General features: G+C 42.0%; 1 protein-coding gene and 1 long non-coding RNA gene across 2 annotated transcripts in view; both read right to left on the bottom strand.

Annotated features, from left to right (window-relative positions):
* Nucleotides 1-5,332: 5,332 nt before the first annotated feature.
* LOC130457930 (uncharacterized) lies at nt 5,333-8,100 on the bottom strand. The gene is made up of 3 exons (XR_008917158.1): nt 7,618-8,100; nt 5,996-6,107; nt 5,333-5,667 (listed from the first exon to the last, which is right to left on the bottom strand). It is a non-coding gene; the product is annotated as an uncharacterized LOC130457930 (long non-coding RNA).
* A 59-nt stretch (nt 8,101-8,159) lies between these two features.
* LOC130457896 (mucin-16-like) overlaps nt 8,160-12,844 on the bottom strand; it is a 55,984-nt gene continuing 51,299 nt past the window's right edge. Inside the window, exons 22-25 of the mRNA XM_056820606.1 lie at nt 11,644-11,768; nt 11,477-11,544; nt 10,952-11,124; nt 8,160-10,006 (exon numbers count right to left, since the gene is read on the bottom strand). Of these exons, the coding sequence (XP_056676584.1) occupies nt 9,894-10,006; nt 10,952-11,124; nt 11,477-11,544; nt 11,644-11,768 (479 nt within the window). The 3' untranslated portion in view covers nt 8,160-9,893. The remainder of the gene's footprint in view (nt 10,007-10,951; nt 11,125-11,476; nt 11,545-11,643; nt 11,769-12,844) is intronic.

A 12,844-nucleotide genomic window follows, 5' to 3' on the forward strand; every position in this document is an offset into this window, starting at 1 on the left:
AAGCTCCCAAATGTTAAGGTCTAGGATTTCACCCACCACCAAGGAAGACCGCGGACAATGCAATCAGGCAAGGAAAAAGGCCATTTATTATAGAACTAGTACGCACCAGTGGGAACCTCTGCCATCAGAGTTACAAGTTGAGAAGCTGGGCTTTAAATACTTTTCAGCATGTATGGCCCCCCCAATTCCAGAACCTTATCTGCGACATACCATCCTTGGAACTTTGACAATTTTATGTTATTGGGGTCTCCTTGGCCTTTATCTGGTACCCACTGCAGCTGGGGTTTGGCATGTTTATGGTTCTTATGTTTTTGGGGTCTTCTTGGCCTTTATCTGGTACCCCTTGCAGCTGGGGTTTGGCATATTTATGGTTTGACTAACTTCCAAGGCTAGCCAGCTTGTTAAGTTCTTCCTGTATTTTCAAGGTTGGTCATTTTGGCCTCCCTCACAAGCAGCCCCCTTCTCTTACAACCTAGCCTCTAGCTATGATTCCTTTCCCAGGCTTGATTGTATCCTATCCATGTAGTTTGAACAGTCTCATTTTCTTGTAGCTATTGTATTGTCAATCACCTTTCCTTGACCCTGGTTTCCCCCCAAATGGCATATGGGTTCCCCCAAGTCTTTTGTTCCTTGGAGTGGTCATCTAGTGTGGTGCCACATCCCCAGATTCCAGGGTTTATACCCTGTAAAAGTTGTGGCACCAATAAAGAATTAAATACTGGACTTATCCCTATCCTGATTAAAGACTTGGTTTTTCTGACTATTTGATAGTTCTATGTTATTTCCAAATTAACACTCCATTTCCCCTATTCCCTATCATTGTTTAAGGATTTTACTTCCTCTTTTGCTAATCTGGGCAATTTCTCTTTTTGTAAATATTCATCCATTACACTTTGTCAGATTTCTTGGCATATAATTGGGCATTATAGCTCCTAATGGGGTGTATGGGGAGCTCAGAGAGGGGTAGTATCTCTGGTATGGAGGGCTTGTTGTGCCCTTCTAGGGCAGCTCTCCAGCCTCTGACCCCCACCTGACACCCAGCTCTCACTTGTGGCTCCCAGTAGCTGCTAGCATGCGGCAGTGGCCACACCCCGGGCAACGGCTTCGACAGGCCGGCTAAACCTTGTTGGTGTAGCCATCGGGTCATAGACCCCTGGTGAACCAGGGCCTTGCTCACCCAGCATGTGAAGAATGCTTCGGCTGAACAGACAGAAGAAACCAATAAGAAGTTTCAATGGCTGAGAAGGCGACACAGCAAAGCACTGTGGAGTGCTTAGGGTGTGTTGGAGCACAAAAGACAAAACGGCCATCCAATGCAGCTGAGGAAGTCTCTAGGTGTAACAACTTTTCGTGCCACTAGACCCAGGCTTCCAATGCCAAGAGAGTGGGACTGTCTCTGTACATGGACTTTTCACACACAAGTGTCTTTGTGCACACTCATCTATCATAGATAAAAGCACACAAAGACAATCGTCATCCTCGGTTACTGAGAGACCAACACTACCATAGCTCCTAATGATAGCTTTAATTTCCTCTTCATTGGTTATGATTTTACCCTTTTCAATTTTGATACTGATTATTTGATATTCTTCTTTCCTTTTTTTAAATCAAATTAACCAACACTGTTTTTTTTTTCATAAAACCACCTTCTACTTTTATTTATTGGTTCAATATTTCTCTTACTTTTGCTTTTATTCATTTCTCCTTTTTTTAGAATTTCCAATTTAGTCTTTAAATAAGGACTTTTAAATTTGTTCTCTTTCTGGAGTGTAGGATGAAATAAAATGACCACACACAAATTTTAATTACAAATCTGGAGTCAAAGAGTACATAGTAGATTTTGCAGTCTTTATTCTTTCCCATTGAGGAAGGAGACATCTCCCTAATGGCAATGTCCACTGCATGAGTACAGATAAAAGTATTTTATGGATTCCTAATGCAAAGACCCTCACCCAGCTCTGACCAAGACCTCATGCTCTGGGGGCTGAATTTACAATCTGGGCATGAAAGTCTACTTGCTGAGAGCCATCAGGCCCTAGGACCCCTTGACAGAGTCAGGAGTGGTAGCTAAGGAGGCCTCAGAGTAGCCCTTGGCAAGATGTGATTGCCCACTCTTTGCATAACCTCTCATCAATATCCCTTACCTATGGAATTCCCTGGTCTCAGAAGGAATAATGCAAGAGTAAAACACCTGTACCTTAATTCTCTAAAACATCACCAAAAGATCAGACCCTCAAATCCAACGCCAAAAGACTATCATGGGTTAGCTTTTATTTAGGTACATAATTCCAGGCAAAACTGCAGCTACAAACGAAGTCAAGAACTTTCCCACTCACAGAAACTTATTCTCATGAAGCCAACACACAAATCAATCATAAAGGCCCATACAAAACTTACCAATCAGTATATATATATATACACATATATATTTAGTATTGATATTACTTGATTGTTTATAGTACCTTTTAACAAGATGTAATCTCCTTCCTTGTCTCTTTTTATAAGATCTATTTTACTTTAGTTTTTGTCTAAAAAACCATGATTGCTACTTTTTTTTTTACTTTAGATATACAATAAATTCTGCTCCAGTCCCTTCCTTTAATCTAAATGGGTTATCCTGTCTCTAATGCATTTCTTGTAAACAACATATAGTAGGATTCTGGTTTTTAATCCACTCTAAAATCCATTTCTGTTTTATGGGTAAATTCAAGGCAATTCACATTCACAGTTATGATTACCAACTGTATATTCCCTTCCATCTTGATTTCCCTTGTGAAGATTGGATTTGGCTCTCCCCAAATTGCAACAATGGAGGTACTTAGCTGTTCCTTGATAGTGAAGATTACATTGTAATCACCTGTTTATTTTTAGATTTTAATCCCCAAAGTGTAAACTAAGTTCTTAAATTAGATCTACCCATTTTTCATTTTAACCAAAAAAGGTGTGAATTAACCACGAAAGTTGTGAACACCCATTTCATACATTGAATGGGAGGTCTGTGACCCACATGTGAAAGAGTGGGCAGTTCTGGTGTGGAGCATTGGCTGTGATTGGTAGACATAAAAATTAGGGGAAGCTACACAGCAGAAAAATGTCTTTAAAATAGTGGAAAAAGAGACACACAGAGACAGTCCCTTGAAGTTGGAGTGAAGAAAGTCACGTGGAGCTGGAGGGAAGACAGACACTTCAGGAGAGACTGGAAGATAAACAGTCAGACTTGGAGTGAAGACACTTGGCTGTGGAACTGGACCCGTGGAGGAGCTTGTGCAGGAGACTTCAGACTACTTTCCTTTTAGACAGTCACAGTGGTGAGTGTCTAGGCTGACATCTTCCTTGTCCTTCCTGGAGGTATGAACCTCCATGAAAGGCCTATTGTCTTGAGACACCTTTCCCCTGACTGGTGCCTTAGAATTTCTAAGTGGTTCAGAGGAAACTGGAGCTCTAGCTCTCTCTCTCTCCCTCTGTCTCTGTCTCTGTCTATCACTCTCTCTATCTCTCTCACTCTCTTTCTTTGTCTCTCCCCTTTTCTCTCTTCTTCAATATCTTCCCTCTATTGTAAAAATAAACTATCATAAATTACACTTTACTAATTCATTTTGAGATTTTGGAATTAAATCCCTGGTGACCACCTATTTAATATTATAATACCCCTTTCTGTTCTTTTTCCTTTCCCTCTCACTTCACCAGAGTCTTGCTTTTTATCTCCCCCTTACTTTCCCCTCTCTCCTACTACCATCCCTCTTTCCTAATCAGAGTCCCCCCCTCCTACTTTTCTATACAATAACATATGATTCTGTACCCTGATGATTATGGTAATTATTCCCTCTCTGAGTCAGTTATGATGAGAGGAAAGTTTAAGCATTGCAAATCATCACCCTTATCCTCCCTTCTAATGTACATTGGTTGGAGAGGATTCTCATGGTAGCTTTGAGCTTTCCTGCTTCTACTCTGCCATCTTGGCTCTGGACCCGGAAATTGCAAATTATATTTAACAACATTGAATAGAGGCAGCTAAATGAATCAGTGGATAGAGAGCCAGGTCTTGAGATTTAAAAGTCTTGGGCTCAGGTCTGGCTTCAGACACATCCTTGCTGTGTCTCCCCATTAATCATATAATCCCAAATGATTAGCCTCTTCCTCCCCCCACCTTACAGCTCTTTTTCCTTGGAGGTGATACTTAGTTTCAAGTTTAAGACAAAAGATAAGGGACTTTAAAAAATAAAAGCAAAAGCATTGAATAGAATAGGAAACTGATGTACAAAAAATCAAGCCATTCTCCAATTGATAAATGGACAAGGGACATGGATAGGCAGTTCTCAGATAAAGAAATCAAAACTATTAATAAGCACATGAAGAAGTGTTCTAAATCTCTTATAATCAGAGAGATGCAAATCAAAACAACTCTGATGTATCACCTCACACCTAGCAGATAGGCTAACATAACAGCAAAGGAAAGTAATGAATGCTAGAGGGGATGTGACAAAGTAGGGACATTAATCCATTGCTGGTGGAGTTGTGAACAGATCCAATCATTCTGGAGGGCAATTTGGAACTATGCCCAAAGGGCGACAAAAGAATATCTACCCTTTCATCCAGCCATAGCACTGCTGGGTCTGTACCCCAAAGAGATAATGGACAAAAACACTTGTACAAAAATATTCATAGCTGCACTCTTTGTGGTGGCCAAAAACGGGAAAACGAGGAGATGCCCATCAATTGGGGAATGGCTGAGCAAATTGTGGTATATGTTGGTGATGAAATACTATTGTGCTTAAAGGAATAATAAAGTGGAGGAGTTCCATGGAGACTGGAACAACCTCCAGGAAGTGATGCAGAGCAAGAGGAGCAGAACCAGGAGAACATTGTACACAGAGACTAATACACTGTGGTATAATCGAACGTAATGGACTTCTCCATTAGTGGTGGTGTAATGTCCCTGAACAATTTGCATGGATCTAGGAGAAAAAAAAAACACCATAAGCAGAGGATAAATTGTGGGAGTAGAAACACCGAGGAAAAGCAACTGCCTGAATACAGCGGTTGAGGGGACATGACAGAGGAGAGACTCTAAATGAAAACTCTAATGCAAATATTATCAACATAGCAATGGGTTCAAACCAAGAAAACATGTAATGCCCAGTGGATTTACGCGTCGGCTATAGGGGGTGGGGGAGGGGGAGGAAAAGAAAATGATCTATGTCTTTAATCAATAATGCTTGGAAATGATCAAATAAAATATTAAAAAAAAAGAATAGGAAACTGAGATGTCTCTGTTTTTGCACCTAAAATACAATAACCCAGAAAATCCCAAATGAAAGAAAATACAGGAAAGTAGATAGGGGTAGGGTTTATTTTCTGTGGTTGGTGTAATAAAAGGGTATTGAGAAGTAATGATTCTTTGAGAGAATATTAAGGTCAGAATCAGAATGGAAATTTAGCAGGAGGAGGGGAAAGTAGCATGAGGATAGAGGAAAAGGCTGGGGATTCTGTTGTGCTCCTCATCATTGAGTAGACTGTCTCTTTCAAGGGAGGAGGAAAAGCCCAGCTTAGTGAAATTCTCTTTTTGCATCCCAATAAACCTTCTCTTGGTCTCTGAATGAGCTTCTTTGGTTTCTCTTGTGTGTGTACAGGCAACTCACTCCAGTTTCTGAGCCATTCTTCAAAGGTCTGGGAAAAAAATGTTGATGGTGACACAGAAACATAGCAAGAATAATGACAGGAACCCCAGATACAGAGACATAGAAACTGAATAGCCTTCAGGCTGTGGGAAAGGCCTTTGGTTTGCCTGAAGTATGGCTGAATTGCTTCCATTATGTCTATAAATGAGAGCTTAGTTTAAACCAAGATCCCCACTGGATTGAATATTTATCTTAGAAAATTTGTTCTAAACCATACCCCCAAAACAGGAATGAATTTCCTGAGAATACAAGGGTAAGGGGAGATTCACAACAAAGCAGACTTTTTGGGGTATGAGGAAGGGATTGGGCAGACTCACTGCTGCAGGGTTCTTTTGGTGAAGTTGAACTTGTCAGATCCAGAAAGATGTATATCTTCTGTGTACAGCACCTCGGGAATGGTGGTGAAAGCCTGGAAGCTTAAACTAGCAGCTGTGGCCAAAAAGGGAGAGGAATACCAATACTTCAATCCTGGATATCCAGTCAGCACACCCACTAACACCCTGTGTTTGATTGTTCTTTCAGCATTCCATTCCCTCTCCACCTACCCCAGCCCTAGAATGAAAACCTCACATCCTAGACCTGCTGATGCATCCCATAAAGCAGCCTTGCCCAGTCTTCCAATTTCCCCCTTGCTCTATGTCTCTTGAGCTCTAATCCCAGAGTAAAGCATGGCACAATTTCCAGGATATAACCCAGAGATCCAGTGTCTTTGAACCTGTTGTGCTTGAGAAAGCTGTTGGTGCTGGGGATGGAGCTGGAGGGGATGTGACTAAAGGGGACGTGGTTAGCACAGAAGCTATTGGAAAAACAGTTGTAATGAAAGATAGTTAATAGCATCAGCTCTGAATGTTATAAGATGGGAAACTAGCTATGACACAGGGAGACAAGATATCTCTTGGCTTGGACGGTATTAAAATTGTAAGGAATGTCAGAGGCCATCTTGTCTGTTCTCTATCTGAGGAACAAACCCCTCCACAATGATCTCAACAAATGAACATTCACCAATGCTTTATGGTCCTCAGTGAAGGAGCAGCCACTACTCCTCGAGGCAGCCTATTCCACTTTGGGACAGCACTTACTGTTAGGATGTTTTTCCTAATCTCAAGCCATAATTTACATATTTACAATTTAGATTTCTTGTTCTGGGACATAATGAGAAGCCTAATCTCTGTTCCATGTGACACTCCTACAAAAGCTTGGAAGCAGTTATCATATCTTCCTTTCGTCTTTTCTATAAGTTAGACAACACTAGCTCCTTCACATCATATGATTATGAGGTTCCTCACCAGACTCCTTTGCCTTGGTGGTGAACATGATTTGGAAATCCTAAGTCAAAGGGGGCAGGATCAGTCCTGTGCTCCCCCGCCCCTGACACTACAGGGACCTGGGGGTGAAGGATCCTTGTGGCAAAAACCCATCAGGGCAGGGAATTCCTACCTAAATCAGCTATAGTTTCCTTATTGTTCAAATAGGAACAGAGGGATTTATTCCAAATTCCCACAGAGAACATCCTTCAATGGTAGAAACTAAATTTTCAAAACTTAAATCTCTGGTCTTTATGACTTAGGGCTTCTAGATGATATGCAACCTCAGCTCTGCCCTTTCCTTGTTTGGAAAGTGCCTATTTCTTAGAAAGACATCACCTCTGAAAGGCCTGGGGCCCATTCTTCTTTTAAACAGCATATATTTTGCCCACTTTCCATTTGGGAATAGGCCCCCAGAGGTGCCACATTCATAGCCCACATTGAGGCCCACAAAGTCCTCTGTGTGGCAGAATAAGAATAAAATACAATTGGGAAATATTTAACAAGATAAAGGGATTACAGTAGCTAACATAGGTAATGCTAATCTGTAGTTTTTTAGCCAATATGAAATGCACAGGAATCTGTATCTAGTTTGACCCCACTGCCAGAACACAGAATCAACCTCTCTTCCTTACCTTGGGAGCCTCCAGGCTCTGTGGCCCACAGGGGACAACCAGGTGCTACTGCTGGGTCTGGTGCTAAAACCGGAAAAAAAGGAAAATGTTTCAAGATGGGCAGAAATTTCTTGTACCTAAAAGCAGAGAACTCAGAGCAGTTGTGGATGCTCTGTACAAACTCAGGGCCCTATAGGAGAGGAATTCAATATGCACTAGTTCACCAAATGATTTAATCCATGGGATCCAGTGCCTTTGCTGGATGCCCAAGCTCCTGTGAGGAAGGTTGGCATAAGAAAAGGAGCTGAGGTGCCTGGTCTATGACTGACAGAAATACTTCCAACCTGTGAATCCTCCTCCTTATCCTCCTCCTCCTCCTCTGTTCCATAGTGCTGAGGTGAGCTTGTGACTTGCCAGTATCCTTGCTCTCTATCATGCCCCCTTAAGTAAAGATCTAGCCATGTCATGTACTTATTCAGTTAGCTCCAGTGGTTCTCTATCACCTCTAGAATAAAATAGAATACATTCTGGAGCAAGATGGGCTCTCAGTCTATCAAGTCCAACATCCTCATGTTATAGAAGAGGAAATGGAGACCTAGAGAGTTCTCATGACTTGCCTAAGGCCACAGTGGTCATAAATGTCAGAGGCAGGATTTGATCCCAGATTTGCTGACTCCAGAATCATTTTTGCACCCTTAGCAACTTGGCCCTAAACGACCACCTTTTGCCTTGTGATGCCCTATTCTCCTTCCCACACCCTATGGTCTAGCCAAACAAGACTCTCTCTGTTCCTCACATAGGGTACTATATTTCTCATCTCCATTGTTTTTCATTGACCCCAACTCATGCCTAGAATGCACTGCTCCTCACCTCTTCAATAGAATCTCTCTTTCTTCCTTCAAGACCACCTTGCAAGGGATTCCTTTCTGATTATTACCAACTGCTAACACTCTTCCATCAACCTTGAATTGACTTTTGAATTTGGGCTACATAAGTGTGTGTATCATACACACCCATCAATGCTCATATAGATGTCATCCCTCACAATAAAATGTGAATGCTTTTAGAGAAAGGATTGCTTCCTTTCATTTTGACTCTACACCCCCATCACCTGACAGAGTAGCTGATACATAGTTGGAGCTTAACACATGTTTGTTGAGTAATTTACTGACTTTGAAGATAGTTTATCTTGTCATCTCCATCCAATTTATAGTAAAAGAAGAGGAAATATTAGAGCAAAAGGCCATGGCTCTGAGGCAAGAGGGTCTAGAAAGATCTGGAGTCCCCTTTCCTTAACTAGAGTCTTTTCTTCACAGAATCACCAAATTGTATAATTTCAAAGCTGTAAGGCTGCTCAAAACACATGTGGCTGAAGAACATCCTAGAAAAGTGGTCATTTAACATCCATTAAAAGGCTTCCTGCTGTGTCCGAAGTCTTTCTCACTACTTCCCCAAAGCTGCGAAGGCCACTTCTTGGATTCCTTCCTCATCACTTCTGCAGGATGTCATTCAGGATCAGGGGCTTGGATAATAAGGTCTTTGACTAGCTCACACAGTCACATTGGGGCCTAACTCCACTTGTCAAATAGGGGAATGAACCCAGGATTCAAATGAGTATGAACATACTTATTAACACTGCGTAGGACTGGACTTCATTCATTATAACCCGGAATCCAAAAAGTGGACAACATGGGAGAGTGAGCCCAACGTGGCAAAAGAGAAAAGTAAAGTTCGGGGTGAATGACCCAATGAAACAGAATCCCATTTGTTGGACCTGGTCACTTGGGAGACAGATCTGTTCCATGGAGGAGAGACATCTCTGAAATCCTATGAGAGAATAGGAAGCTTTCAGCATGGGAAAAAGAGAATGAGAAAAAGAGACACTAAGTGTATGAAACAATCCACTCTTTTTCTGCTCCGATCTTTAGGAAACTACATGCTCTCCTTATTCTCCTGGCTTAATAGGAAGGTTAGGGTCATAAATATAGAGCTGAAATAGACCTCAGTGGCTGTTTAATACAATTCCTTCCTTCTCCAGATGAGGAAAACTGGGGCTCAAAGAGAATGAGAGGCTTGAAATTAAGGAGAGCAGAGTAAATTGGGTGCTGGATTTGGGAGTTTGGAAGACCTGAGTTTGAACTTTGCCTCCTGTACTTGCTAGCTGAAATTAATGTCTCTCGGTCTCAGTTTCCTCATATGGAAAATTCAGAAATCAATAACACCCACCTCCCAGGGTTTTATTGAGGATCAAATGAAATAACATATTAAATAATATATGAATGGTATTATTGTCATTATCACCAGGAAATCCAATCAGTCTTGAAGATGAAGGGTAAAATGAAGTAACTATTCCCTTTCCAATAGAGACACTCACGCATTTTGGTTGGGGCCACGGCCAAATGATTGTAACCTACAGAGAAAGAGAAAGAGATGCACCATGTGAGGAAAGACAAAAATCTGAGGAGAGAAATCTGGGGCCATTAGGATTAGGCAATCAGGTAGTAAAACTATCAGGGCTGGTGCTAGAAGGAAGAAGAAAGGGTCCAGATCAGGAGTCTGTTGCACTTCAAGCAGAACATAAATTTCTACTCCAACAAAGGTCTCCTTGATTGCTTCATTTCCAGATATGGGATGGCTCATTATATCTCAGGGAAAAGATAACTTCTTCCCAGGAAGAAGCATGGAAAAGTCTGGGTCATAACATCATAGAAAATTAGGTAAGCAAAAACAAAGAAATATGGGTCTAAGAATAGAGAGGGGATAGGGGAAAGATGGCCGAGCCAAATGAAATTAGGAAATAATACAAAGAAGTTAATTTGTAGGCATGGTCTACTTACCAGTGAAGGAACATTTATGGAACTATTACTATATGCAAAGGTGTTGGGCTAGGTCACTAAATACTCCAATGGAAATTGATGCTTAAAATACTGAACTACGGGGTGGACAACAGGCCATCCCTTAGGTCAGTCTGTCCCTTCCCTTTTTCAGAGAATGATATGAATCATATTGGGAGAAAGATAAACTATTTCCTCTGCCAGGGCAGGGGAAGATAGAGAAGTCAAGTTGCCGAGAGAGAGACAGAGAGAGAGAGAGAGAGAGAGAGAGAGAGAGAGAGAGAGAGAGAGAGAGAGAGAGAGAGAGAGAAGGAGGGAGAGAGGGAGGGAGGAAGAGGGAGGGAGAGAATACACTTGCTGAGTCAGGGTTGTTCGTCTTATTTCATTAGGTACCCTGCTTCTGTAGTGGGTTTATATTATAGTGGGGAGAGGAAGAGACAGAGAAAATTTTGGGCAGGATGGCTATTTCCTGAAAATGAAGGAGATATCTCAAGGAGCATATCCTGAATGGGGATACTTACCATTGAGGTAGAGGCTATCCTTCTCTAATGTGTAGGGGCCCAGCCTGGTGATGCTCCAGGTCAGATAGCTCAACTCGCAGTAAATTTTTTCTCTATCTAGGACAGGGCTGGCAGGATCTCTCCGATGGATGCAAGTGAAATGAACTAGGGTTGCTCTTCCCTCCTTCATAGGCCTGGGAAAGGAGAAAAAGGGTCACTGGAAGCCTTTTGAAAGAGGGTCTGAGAAGCTTGGTAACAACTTCTGAAATATGGACAGCCACCCCCATGAAGTCTGAAGCAAACACTGAAATGGTAATGATGGTGAAATGGGGCAACAGCCATAGGTCTCACTGGATCTACTTTAGAGAATTTGGGGGGAACTGACAAAATTTCAAGTCTGAATTCACTATATCGATAAGGGGATGTGGATAAATTCATTTAAGGCCTGGAAAGTCTGCCTGTCCACTAAAGGCTGAGGTCATCTTTCTAGAGGCCACCAATGTATACATGCTTGAGGGCAAGGCCAGTGACTCCCAGAGCTCTCACCTCAGTAAGGTCAATTTGCTTGCAAAATCCTGAGAGCCAAGGCTGCTCTTTTCAAACAAGGAACTGAGCTAGAAAGGAGAGAAGGAAATGGGACTTGTAGATCAACTCCCAATACCCAGGCTAAAGAAGGCAGCTGAGTAAAAGGATGGGAGAGGATCATGTCTTACCAGGCGCTGCAGCACTCTCTCAGTGGAGATGAATATGCTGGAGCCCCTTTCCCCCATGTCTGCTGTGTACCTCATGTTGGTGATGGTGAACTTCAGTGTGAAAGGCTCAAAGTTGGGACCTCCAGCTGCAAAAAAGAGGAGAGAGCTCTGTCTGAGATGTTGCCTGTGCATCATTCAACACATTCAGCAACCACCATTAGGTGTTGTCCTTCGGGAGAAAATGAAGTTTTCTGGCCCTCTTAACACATCCATGAGGGAACCACAAATCTCCAAGACTTTGCACACCCTTTCTAGTCTCCCAGCATCATGACCAAACACAGACTACTGTATAGGAAGGACAGATATCTCCCATGCCTGAGCTTCAGATGTGTAATCCAAAAGGATAATATCTGTAAAGTACTTTGAGAACCTTAAAATCCTAGATAAAAGATAGACAATGATGATGATCATCATCATCATCACCATCATTAAGGACACCTAGCTGAAACTCCAATTTCTTCTTCAAAGGAAAACTGAGCAGAATCTGTTCACTAATGAATCCTTCATGAAATCTCTAGCCATAAATCAGAGGAATATCTCTTGCAATGCAATGCAGAAGAAAGACTATTGGATTTGGAGAAAGGAGATCTGGGTTCCAAACCCAGCCGTCCTGCTTCCTACCTATATGACCTTGAGCCTCTGTTCCTTTCTGGACATTAGTGTCCTCAACTGTCAAATGAGACCAGGAATTGGACTAGATGATCTGAAAGTCTCCTACCAGCTCTAAATCTGTGATCTGAACATCTCTTATCTCTGTCTCACAGTTAAGGGCAGCAAGAGTTTCCAAAGAATGAATGAAAACAGAGGCAGACCATACCTGTGGAAATTGGCAGTGGTGGGGGCCAGCTGGGTGGCTCAGTAAATTGAGAGCCCCGTCTAAAGACAAGAGGTCCTAGGTTCAAATCTGGTCTTGGACACTTCCTAGCATTGTGACCTTGGGCTAATCACTTAACCTCCATTGCCTAGCCTTTACTACTTAGTGATAATACATAGTATTGGTTCTAAGACAGAAGCTAAAAGTTAAAAAAAAAAAAGAAAAAGAAATTGACAGTGGAGTTGGAGTCAGAGTTGTTAGTGCCACAGCTCAAGAGAAATCGGATATTTAACAATTGTGGACCAAATACCCATATGACATGGAAGGTTTGAGTGTATAAGACACAGG

The sequence above is a fragment of the Monodelphis domestica genome, chromosome 3, assembly GCF_027887165.1.
Source record: "Monodelphis domestica isolate mMonDom1 chromosome 3, mMonDom1.pri, whole genome shotgun sequence".
Lineage (NCBI taxonomy): Eukaryota > Metazoa > Chordata > Mammalia > Didelphimorphia > Didelphidae > Monodelphis > Monodelphis domestica.